The sequence below is a fragment of the Heloderma suspectum genome, chromosome 2 (assembly GCF_057233095.1).
Source record: "Heloderma suspectum isolate Gila_16-S chromosome 2, 16-S_ref, whole genome shotgun sequence".
Lineage (NCBI taxonomy): Eukaryota > Metazoa > Chordata > Lepidosauria > Squamata > Helodermatidae > Heloderma > Heloderma suspectum.
Window position 1 is genome coordinate 347,900,167 of NC_139459.1, and position 12,032 is coordinate 347,912,198.

General features: G+C 44.9%; 1 protein-coding gene and 1 long non-coding RNA gene across 3 annotated transcripts in view; one reads left to right on the forward strand and one right to left on the reverse strand.

Moving 5' to 3' along the window:
* Positions 1 to 12,032, reverse strand: part of LOC146355426 (uncharacterized) — a 79,250-nt gene that overhangs the window by 23,277 nt on the left and 43,941 nt on the right. The window lies entirely within an intron of this gene.
* LOC146355428 (tripartite motif-containing protein 10-like) overlaps positions 1,077 to 12,032 on the forward strand; it is a 32,398-nt gene continuing 21,442 nt past the window's right edge. The window contains exon 1 of the mRNA XM_084830619.1: positions 1,077 to 6,428. Within this exon, the coding sequence (XP_084686745.1) occupies positions 6,018 to 6,428 (411 nt within the window). The 5' untranslated portion in view covers positions 1,077 to 6,017. The remainder of the gene's footprint in view (positions 6,429 to 12,032) is intronic.

Consider the following 12,032-nt stretch of genomic DNA (forward strand, 5'->3'; position numbering starts at 1 on the left):
TTTCACATGCCAGCAAGGTGATGCTCAAAATCCTGCAAGCTAGGCTTCAGCAGTATGCGAACCGAGAACTACTGGAAGTACAAGCTGGGTTTCGAAGAGGCAGAGGAACTAGAGATCAAATCGCCAACATTCGCTGGATCATGGAGAAAGCAAGAGAATTCCAGAAAAACGTCTATTTCTGCTTCATTGACTATGCTAAAGCCTTTGATTGTGTGGATCACAACAAACTGTGGCAAATTCTTAAAGTGATGGGAGTACCAGACCACCTTACCTGTCTCCTGAGAAACCTGTACGAGGGTCAAGAAGCAACAGTAAGAACCAGACATGGAACAACTGAGTGGTTCAAAATTGGGAAAGGGGTACGACAAGGCTGCATATTGTCACCCTGCTTATTTAACTTATATGCAGAGTACATAACTTATAACTTATATGCAGAGTCATGAGAAACGCCAGGTTGGATGAATCACAGGTCGGAATTAAGATTGCTGGGAGAATTATCAACAACCTCCGATATGCAGACGATACCACCCTAATTGCAGAAAGCGAAGAGGATCTCAAGAGCCTCTTGTTGAGGGTGAAAGAGGAGAGTGCAAAAGCTGTTTTGAAACTCAGCATTAAAAAAACGAAGATCATGGCATCTGGCCCTATCACTTCCTGGCATATAGAAGGGGAAGAAATGGAAGCAGTGACAGATTTTACTTTCTTGGGCTCCAAGATCACCGCAGTCGGTGACTGTAGCCATGAAATTAAAAGACGCTTGCTCCTTGGGAGGAAAGCTATGGCAAACCTAGACAGCATAGTAAGAAGCAGAGACATCACCTTGCCGACAAAGGTCCGTCTAATCAAAGCTATGGTTTTCCCAGTAGTAATGTATGGCTGTGAAAGCTGGACTATAAGGAAGGCTGAGCGCCGAAGAATTGATGCTTTCGAACTGTGGTGCTGGAGAAGACTCTTACGAGTCCCCTGGACTGCAAGGAGGTCCAATCAGTCCATCCTAAAGGAAATCAACCCTGAGTGCTCATTGGAAGTACAGATACTGAAGCTGAAGCTCAAATATTTTGGCCACCTAATGCGAAGAGAAAACTCTCTGGAAAAGACCCTGATGCTGGGAAAGACTGAAGGCAAAAGGAGAAGGGGACGGCAGAGGATGAGATGGCTAGATAGCATCACCGATACAATGAATATGAACTTGAGCACGCTCCGGGAGAGAGAGCAGGACAGGAAGGCCTGGCCTGCTATGGTCCATGGGGTCACGAAGAGTCGGATATGACTGAAGGACTGAACAACAACAACAACAAAGAGTTTGTTTAGAAATGCTTTATTTAGAGTTATCCATTTTTTCATGTTCCTGTTGTAGGGACTCAGCATTGTTTATCAGAAATGTTTAACAGCCAGAACGGTTTTAAAGCACCATCTTCTGGGAAGCAACTGTTAGGCAGGAAAAAATATGGGAACTTCACAAGAGAGGCTTATGATATTGTTGTGGGATTGGGTTGAATGACCTCTGAGGGTCTATTTGTTTGGACACATTTCACTTGGCAAGACCCCCTTTTGTTAAGGAGTTCATCACTTATTATCCTGACTGGCTGTCCTTTGCATGATTAAGAGGGATGGTCAGAGATGGTTCCAGAAGATGGCATATCACTCCCCACCTTCTCCCTGCTAGAGATATATCACTCAAGCTGCTGTGTGTATGAAGGAGGAGGAGGAGGAGGAGGAAGAGGAGCAGGAGAAGAAGCCTCTAGTCTGTAGCAGATAATATCAGACTGAAGGTCAGACAGCTGAGTGCCTCTAAAACCATAATAGTGTGCTGGGTGCTCCCCTAGAAATCTGATGAGGGAGAAATGGACTTTGGCATGTTAAGCTGCGGACCTCAACTCATGCTCATCTTGTATATCTGTAAATAAGGGGTGGGCAACCTTTTTATTGTCAAGGGTCACATGTTGGTGGTGGGTGGGACCAAAGCCAGCAGTGGGAAGAGCCAGTGTCAAAAGTGTGTGAGTCAGCCCTTTTTTCTTTCTCCCACATCCTTTTCTCTCTTTGCCACCTCTTTTTCTCTCTCTCACTCTTCCTTCCCACCCAATGGGCTACCCAGCAGGGACAGATTCCTCTTGCCAGAGGTCTGAACTATTCGAACGCAGGGGGCTTTTGAAATTAGGCTGAGGGCCTCAGACCACAGCTTACCCACCCCCATTTTTTTTGTAATTAATTTTTTTATTGTCAAATTCCAGCAAAACAAAATAAAACCACAAAGAGGGGGGCAATATAGCTATATAGATTTGACTAGATTAATTTCAATACATAAATGTGAAAGGTATGCAGGTGGATGGACGGATGGATGGATAGACAGACAGACAGACAGACAGACAGATGAAAATGCAGCTTTCTAAGAATTATACATAAACTTCAACAAAGGCAGCCTGAATATCCATATAAGTATCCATTCGCAAGTGGCGTCTATATTCCACCTGTTCAAATGTTGGAAGTCTTCTTGGGTTCTCAATCCATTGCATTATAGGTGGTTACCATTTATCCTTCCAGTGTTGTAATATCAGTCTTTTAGCTGTCAAAAGGGCATGGAGAATCCATTTGCGCTGTCCTTGCGTTAAATTCCAGGAAGCAGGTAGATAATTTAAGAGGACATGTATGTCAGTAAATATTAAAGAGTGTTCCAACAGAAGTTTATCCATATAATAACTTCCTCCCAAAAAGGGGCTACTATTGGGTATTGCCAGAACGTATGGTTAAAAGAAGCATTAGCTATGTTACACTTCCAGCAGTTAGCCAAATTAGACAAACCCTTATTAAAGAGATGTGGCCCTCCCAGCATGTTTGTAGTCAAACAAAGACATTGATCTCCAAGGAAATAGGCTTTATTATGCAAATCAATCAGTCCCACAGCAGTTTAGGTTACAGACTTCGTCGTCCTCCAGCAACCTAGCACTAACATCTCCGATTAAGCTGGCACAATATTAAATAGATTAAAGATGAGGGATGCACTACTGTTAGGAAAGCAGTTGCTGCAAGTCTGGCACCAGCCTGCAGAACAGAACTTGAACGGCTTTCTCAGTCCTGCCCTCAGGGAGGGTCTTCCCCTAGAGACTTCTTATGATGGGCCAATGTTGTAGAACTCCTTACTTCCCAAAGCTGTGTCTCACTCTTGACTTGATGTTTGATCTTTGTGTCTGTCATGCCCACCTCTCCCCTGTCCCCCCGAGAGTTGCTGTGTCCCCACAGAGGGAGAGATTATGGCTGGGCTTTGATTCAATGATTTGCCTGCACTTGGGCTGATTCTCCTCTGTCTTCCTGAAGCTCTGGTCCATCCCCCACTACTTCGCACTGTTCTTCATCTGACTCTTAAGTCTGTTCCCGCAGCCTCTGCCAAAATACTAAGTCCAGTCCTAACATCAACCAGTAGACATGGAACAAGAGTTTTTGCTGAATAAGATATAACTTGAGACCCATAGAGGTTTCAGATACAGATGCTAAAGTGGCGATCCATTGATTAGTCCAAATGGGGCAGTCCAGTTCCCTATTCCATTCCTGCTTAAGACCCTGTGTATCAGGGGTTCTCATGTGGTGGCCACGGATGCTATGGCACCCACAGGTGCCTCCAATGGCACCTCACACTCTGATTTGCAGGCATGATCTTAAAGTTTGTGCCTCAATTTCCCTGGGCTGTTGAGGATTCAAAAGGTTGCTGTGTCAAGTCCTCACACACACACACACACACACACACACACACAACCCTGTGCTTTGCAGGCAAGGTCTTAAAGTTCATGTGCCTCATTTTCCCTTTTCTGTGCCATGTGGCTTTCTGTGTTATTCGGAGAATGGCTTTCAGTGTTATTTGGAGGTTATTATTGGCTCTGCCTATGGTGACCCTGCCCTTCACCACACCAGCTGCAGTGCGCACCAGCCACTGCTCTTTTAACCTGCAGATGTAATCCAAGGAAGATCTTGGTGTCCCTGGACTATGGAGAGGGCTGGATGAGGTATTTTTGATGGTAATACAGAAAAACTGATTTTCACTTTCCATTCAGACACCTTCTCTGAGGAGAGGATATGCCCCTAGTTCTGGAAGGAGTGGGAAGTCACACTGACATGCAGGATCTTGAGCAAAAACACATATCATTCCCAGCTAGACAGATAATTCACTCCACTTTTTCCCCTGTACCCTTTCCAGACTTTCTTTAATAACAGATCCTAGAGGGAAGAAAGGAAAATGTTCCAAATGTGTGCAATTGACATAAGAAGAACCCCACTGGATCAGACCACAGCTCCATGTGAGTATTCACAGTGGCCAACCAGCTGCCTTTGGAAAATCCAGAAGTCAGACATGAGTGCAATAGCACCATCCCATTCATGTTTTATTTATTACATTTCTATATCACCCAATAGCCGAAGCTCTCTGCGTGGTTCATAGCAACTGGTGTACATAGGCATACTGCTTCTGAAACTGGAGGTAGCACATAGCCATCAGGACTAGGAGCCATTGATAGCCTTCTCCTCCATGAATTTGGCTAACCCCCCTTTAAAGCCATCCAAGTTGGAAGCCATCACTACATCGCGTGATAGCAAATTCCACAGTTTCCAACAATCTGCTGTGTGAAGTCTGTCCTGAATCTCCCACTGATCAACTTTATGAGAGAGGGAGAAAAACCATCTTCCTTCCTACCCACTTTCTCCACACAATGCATAATTTTATACATCTCTATCATGTCTCCTGTCTTACTTTCCATTTTGCTAAGCAAAGAAAGGCCCAAATGTTGTAAACTTTCCTTGTAGCTTGTCTTACGAAGCTAGCACCACTGCTGAAGAAGCACAACTCTTCTCCTCCTGCCAATGCCCTTTTCTCCCCTGAGGGGCTTTGGGCTTCTCTCCTCTCCGCAGATTCAACTGTATTCTGTCATGGGAGCAGCTGTAGAGAGGGCAGGAAAGAAACTCAGCCCCACCATTACTCTCCCTCCTCTGGCTCCTCTACAGCCCCCTTGAAAGTCATAGCTTCTCATTTAGAAGTAAGGGGTGAGGGAGAGATGAAGGGCAAGAGGCTAAGTAAGCATCCCATGTAAGATTGTAGGTACGGCCAAAGCCAGCCCAAGACATTTTCTGTTTGATGCGAAGGACAAGATGGTGCCCCTTCCCCTTCTATGTACAAAATATGACCAAGACTGGCAGTTGAATCTTACATCAACACTAGTGATGAGACCTCATCCTCCACTGCACCCAAGGGCAGCAAGCTAGCTTAGGGGATGCAGGGTAGGTTGCATTGCACACACAGCTCTATCTTCCTACCAGCTTGTTACAGCTCCTTACCTCCCAGCATCTGCTGCCTGAAGCAGCCACCCCACTCTGCCCAATGGTAGGGCCAGCCCTGCTGGGGAGCTCTAGAGTTCTGACTCCTATCACTAACAGCCCAGATATAAGGAAGAAGACTGCTGATGGCTCGCTGGGCAGCTGATTTCAAGCACATGTGGGTACCCCTCTTCCCAACAATGACCTAACTGTAGCGGGTATGAAGAGCCTGTTCCTGTTTGTTCCAGTCCATGCCGGCTCCAGGTTTCGGAGGGCCCTTGGGCAAGACACCCTCAATGGCCCCCCTCCCGCAGCGAGTCAACCTTCTCACTGCCGTTACCACTAGGTGCTCTTGCTCCTCATCCTCTCTCTCATCATTGCTACCACTTACTTGATAGGCAGAGAGCCAGCAAGCAGGCAAGCATCTGCTCCTCCTCTCCGCCACCACCACCATTGTCTAGGCCAGAGCAAGAGGCAGGTGAACAAGCAAGTTGCAATGATGAAGAGAAGAAGCAAGTCCAGGGGCTTTCATCAGTGGGCCCCAGCTGGGGTGTGGGTCCTTGGCAGGTGCCCGCCCATGAGTACCCTGGTTTCCATCGTCATGATTTTGATTCTTGCTTAGATAAGGGATCGTCTTCCATTCTGAGGCAGTTCCTGGAAAGGAAGAAGCTGAAACCAGAACTGAAACTAAGTCTCTTCGTACACTTTCCGGAAGGGAAGAAATGGCGGCTGGAGGGCCCCTCAAGGAGCTCTGTGATGAAACCATTTGTCCCCTTTGCCTGCAATATTTCAAAGATCCGGTGATCTTAGACTGTGGGCACAATTTCTGCCGAGCCTGCCTCTCCCGGTGCTGGGGCAAGTCAGACGCAGATGCTTCCTGCCCTCAGTGTGGAGAAACAGTTCAGCCAGAGAACATCTGGTCAAACCGTCAATTGGCATATGTTGTAGAAAAAGCCAAGTACTATAAGGAGAAACAAGCAGAAGACAAGAAAGGAGTGTGTGAGAGGCACCAGAAACCTCTGAAACTCTTCTGCCAGGAGCATCAAGCCCGTCTCTGCTGGGCGTGTAACAGAGGCAAGAAGCACAAGGACCACAATGTGGTTCCTGTGGAGGACGCTGCCCATAAATATAAGGTAGGAAATCAGCTCTGCAGGGGGAGGGAAATTAACTTTGTTTTCTTTTCAGAGAGTGATGTGAAGATTCATTACTAGAAGGATTTCTCTTGTATATTATAGCCTGTCCCATACAGCAAAGCTATACCTTTAATAGAAATGATTCCTGTATGCTTCCCTTGTCTGGTGCTGTAATGCACAGGGAGGTTCATTCATTCAAATCCCATCATGTGTTGGAAATACATGTGTGGAGTTGTGCTGCATAGTCCTACCACCCACACCCCACCCCTCCTGGCTGTGTGTTCAGTGGCTGCATGAAGGGTTCTAGGCATATAGATCCCTCCAACAATGCTGAAGTTGGTTATTAGTTCCCATTTCCTTATTTGTGTAAACATTCAAAACAGTGCTCAGATCAGTAAACGGAATAAAGACCTAAAGTTTCTGTTCCCCCCCCCCCCAACCCAAAATGAAGCTTAGGACTACCACATATCATAGATATCCATGCCTGGGAGACTGTCCCATTCAAGATAAACAATAATTCTCTGCAGTCAAATAATTGCAATAATTCTCTGCAATTCTTGTGCAACACACATTAATGTGCAATGACCCCAGCTGACAATTGCAAATAAGGAAATGGAGGTATGAACCCCACAATAAAAATTACACACCTAGACATCCAGAATACTGCCCTTTACACAATCGCATCTAACTGCTGCTGCCAATAATAGCCAAAATGGGTGGGGGAAAAGGAACTCTGGCTCTGCACCCTACACTAAACTTTAGGCCACTCCAAATCTTACACCCACACATTCAGGAAATGTCCTCTGAAAGATGGCATCCAGCCTAAAGCTTTCTGTATGTGCAGGGCACTCTCAAATTGGTGCACCCACGCCAATAATAGCAAAAAATGATTAGAAAAGAATAAGGAACTGGGATTCTGCACCCCACAATGAGTATTGAGCTGGCCTAAACCGTACAACCACACACCCTGGAAAGTGCCTCCAATGCAATGACACTGAACCACATCTAACCCAAAGCTTTCTGTATGTGCAGGGCACCATCAAGCATGCTGCTGCCTAGGGATGTATGGCATATGTAAAATTCATTCCATCTGTGTTTCATGAATTGTGCGGTGCCTTTCATTCCGTCGACTGCTCATTGACAGAATTGGATTTTTTGGCTTGTGTAAAATCCATAAAATGGGATTTACTAAAATCTATGTAAAAAAATCCATGTAAAATCGTAAAATTGGAATGTTCGGCTTGTATAAAATCCGTCCCGTCTGTGTTTCATGGATTGTGCGGTGCTTTTCATTCTGTTGACTGCTCATTGACAGAATTGGATTTTTTTTTTGTTTCTGAATGTACTTAAATTTACATTAGCACAAATTTGCATTAGCACAAATTTGCACTTGTGAAAATCTGCAAATCCACCCAAAACACAAAAGATTCCCTGCTTTAGCTTATGGGGGAAATGTGCGTTTTGGCTGTTTTTTATTTTGCTATTTTTCTATTACTAAATTTGCACAAAATTCAGGAAAGTTAGAAAAACAGCCCACAAGTCTGTGGAATCTGCTCAACAGGGGAAAAACCGATCTGCTACGGAATCCATGGATCAGATGCATAAAAATTCAAACTCATTTAATTCCCTTGCAGATTTCTCCAACATCCCTAGTGCTGCCATGCCAAAAGTAGCAAAAAGAATAAGAAAAGAATAAGAAACTGAGGTCTGCAGCCCACAACAGGTTTTGTGCCAACCCAAATCATATCCCCACACTTGCAGGACAGTGTCCTCTGCCACATGGCATTGAACTGTATTCAGCCCAAAGCTTTCTTTGGGCCCAAGAGACTATTAAATGGGTGCACCTACACCAATCAAGTGGGAGACCAACCCATTAGTACTTGGTATGTCAACTGCCAGCATCTTAGGCTCTAGCACACAGACTGTGGATGTGAATTGCTTCTAAATATTGTTTTTCTGTTTGTGTGTTGTTGTTTTTGCTAACAATTGAATACCCAGTCCATCTGCTCTAAAGCAGGGGGGCTGGATGGGGCCCCTACAATGTCCCCAGTATGGCCCCCACGGCCCCCACTGAAATTTGTGGTGGAAAAAAAATATATTACTTATTTGCTGCCGTAAATCAGCAGCAAACCACTATGGAAGGTGGCACTGGCCAAATTTAGCTTTAATTCTGGCCATTTTGCCATTCCAAAGTAGTTCGCCACTGAAAATCAGAGGCAAATCAGCAGGAGGGTGACACACAGGGAACTCTGGGAGTGGGGCAAAAATGGTCCCCGAACCTCCTAAAGTTACCCGCCCCTGCTCTAAAGAGTCAAATGTTTTAACTCTAATATATTTTCAGTTACAAAGTTGTTGGGATACCTTACAATACTAGAGATCACTTCATTTGTTTTCATAATCTTGGGAACACGAATAATTGCAATTTCTACAATGGGATCAGGGAATTTCACCTCACAGGATGTAACAAAGGAGGTGTTTGAAGAATTCTCAAAGACAAACAAGGGTTGACACAGAGGCCACAAGCATCATGCCATCACTCAGTTCTTATTGCCATGGGAAAGCGATGCTACCACACTGTACATTTGGCAGTATGATTTGGGGGGGGGGGCAGTTCACTTAGGGTGTATAGCCTCACTTCCATATATGTATGTATGTATATGTATATATGCTGCATATTTATTCATTTCATTTCTTTACCGCCCAATAGCTGAAGCTCTCTGGGCAGTTCACAAAAATTAAAACCACAAGGTCCAGCATGAAACAATATAAAATATGAAAGCTTAAAACCACAATATAACAGTACAACCAGAATAAAACCTAGCAGCAATGCAGAGATTTAAAATACAGATTTAAAACACCAAACCTAAAAACTAGAAAGCTAAAATGCTAAATACTGGGAAAATAAAATGGTCTTCACCTGGCACTGAAAGGGGTACAATGTAGGTGCCAGGTGAATCTCTCTATGGAGTTCATTCAACAGCTGGGGTGCCACAGCAGAAAAGGCCCGCTTTCTGGTAGCCACCTGCCTCACTTCCTTTGGCAGGGGCTTCCGGAGAAGGACCGCTGAAGATGATCTTCAGGTCCGAGCAGGTACATATCCTTTTGGAGTGTTTCACAATCCCTTTTTGTTTTAACCACCCTAAATAATTTGGAGTCATCTGTAATTTTGGCCACCTCACTGTTCACTCCTAATTCCAGATCGTTTATGAACAAGTTGAAAAGTATTGATACCAATACAGATCCCTGTGGGTCTGGGTCCTCACTGGTTACATCTCTCCAGAATTTACCGTTTATTTCTGTTCTTTAACCAGTTAAAGGAGTACATTGTAGGTGCCAGGCAAACCTCTCTAGAGTGCTCATTCCACAGCTGGTGTGCCACAGCAGAAAAGGCCCTCTTCTTGGTTTGATTGGATATTTCAGCTATGATTGTATGGGCATACCTGCTTGAAAGAACCTTAAGCTCAAAGAAAGCATTGGGCCAGGCATGGTTCAGTGCCCTCCCAGTTAGAGAGGAGTACACTTTGCATTCCACCATACAAAGCCAGTGTGGTGTAGTGGTTAGAGAGTTGGACTGGGGGGCTGTCTCCATGAGTGATTTACTCTGAGCTGGCTGGGTTTGGAGGTCGTTAGGGATACCTGACATCATGGCCATCCAGCAGCCACCCTGGAGCCTATCACAGAAAAAACGGATTTCCTGAGACTGCTTACAGTCTGATTCTTGTCTTTAAGTCAGGTTCTCCGTGGCATAGTTGTGTGCCCCAATCCCCGCATTTACCTCAGGTGCCCTGCCCAGGGGTGTGACTTTCACTGTGACCCCATCAAGGGGTGTCTCCTGTGTGTTTCCTGTCCCTGTGTTTCCCAGCACAAACCAATTAGTGTCTGCTCAAAAGTAACTCCCATTGTTCCTGAAATGCATACTCCTGAAGGTACTGAGATTGCCATGAAGAGAGCTTCAACTATTGGGCGGTATAGAAATAAATAAATAAATAATGCATTTAGAGAGCCTTGGGGCACATAGCTGGGGCATGCTAGTTGTAGGCTTTTTCTCTGTCTAAATATGCATAGGATTGTGCCCTTAATGTCAAAGCTTCAAAGCTTCAATTGATCCCAGCAGGACAGCAAGAACACTGTGTTCCTCTAATGACTATTTAAGGAAGGAAGGAATTGGGGGAGGGGGGAGAGAGAGAAGGAGATTGTTCCTGTCCTCCCTGTGTTTCACAGCACAAACCAATTAGTGTCTACTCAGAAGTAACTTCCATTGCAGGCAGTAAGGCTTGTCCCCTGAATATGCACATCAGAATTTACAGATATCCCCCCCACCCATTGAAATAGCACATTTTAAAGCACTAATTCCATAAAGACAGGGGAGGAAACCTCCTAGGATTTTATCAAAGGAGAAAGGGGGGGAGCCTGGAGGGGGGGAGCCTCCCTTATTGGTTGAGCAGCCCCTGCCAGTCAGATGACGTTCACTCCACACACACACACACCCGAAGTATGTTCTGTGAAGTGACTTTTACTGGTGCGATACACTTGCTTGCAGAGCCCTGCGCGGACCAAAGTCAGCTCCTTGAAGAATCCGGGTAAGCCATGATGGCTTCTCCTTCCATTCTAATGGAGAAGCCCCCTGGGACTCAGGAGATCTGGGTGCTAGTCCCCACTCAGCCATGATGCTCACTGGGTTATGTTGTTTTCTCTATTAAGAATCAGTCCTTACTGGTTTTTTAAAGAAACAACTTTATTAAATAACTAGTAAAGAATTCAGTTACTGTGCTGCGTGGAGCTGTCTTTCTCTGAAGCTGGCCATGCCTTGTCATCTAGCTAATCTAAACCAGTTCCTTGTTAACATCAATTGATACACAACAAGTCTTAAAGAGATAGTCCACTATTACCACAGGGTGACTTTGGGTCAGTCACTGACTCTCAGCCTAATTTACCTCATAGGGTTGTTGTGGTGATAAAATGGAGAGGAGGGCACCATATAAGCTGCCTTGGGTTCCTTGTGAGAGGAGGAAATAAGGTGGGATATAAATGTAATAATGATAATAATTTATTTATCTAAAACATTTCTTGGCCACCTTTCAGGGCAGAAGTCCTCCCAAGGTGGTTTACAGCAGTAAAATACATAAAAACAGTCAAAATATTAAAAGTGATAAAAACATAAAAACAACAATAAAACCCAACAATAAAACCAGCAACAATGATAACGGCAGTAACAGCAACACAAGCAGTCATATCAAGAGAAGGCCAAGGTAAAATAATGTTTTTAAGGCCTTCCTAAAAGCCTGCAGTGACGGAGCATGGCGGACCTCCGATGGCAACTTGTTCCAAAGGTGTGGGGTCACTGCAGAGAAGGCCCTCTCACATGTGATCACCCACCTGACTGCTCTGACAGGTGGGCAAATGACAAGGGCCTCTCTTTCTGACATAAAGTACAGGCAGGCTGGTATGGGTGAAGGCGGTCCTTCAAGTAACTTGGTCGCAAACCGTTTAAGGCTTTAAAGGTCAAAACCAGCACTTTGAATAATAATGATAATAATGATGCCCCCTGATCCAGTTAGCAAATGGGAGTAAATAACACTCCTTCCCTATCATTTGACAGGAAAT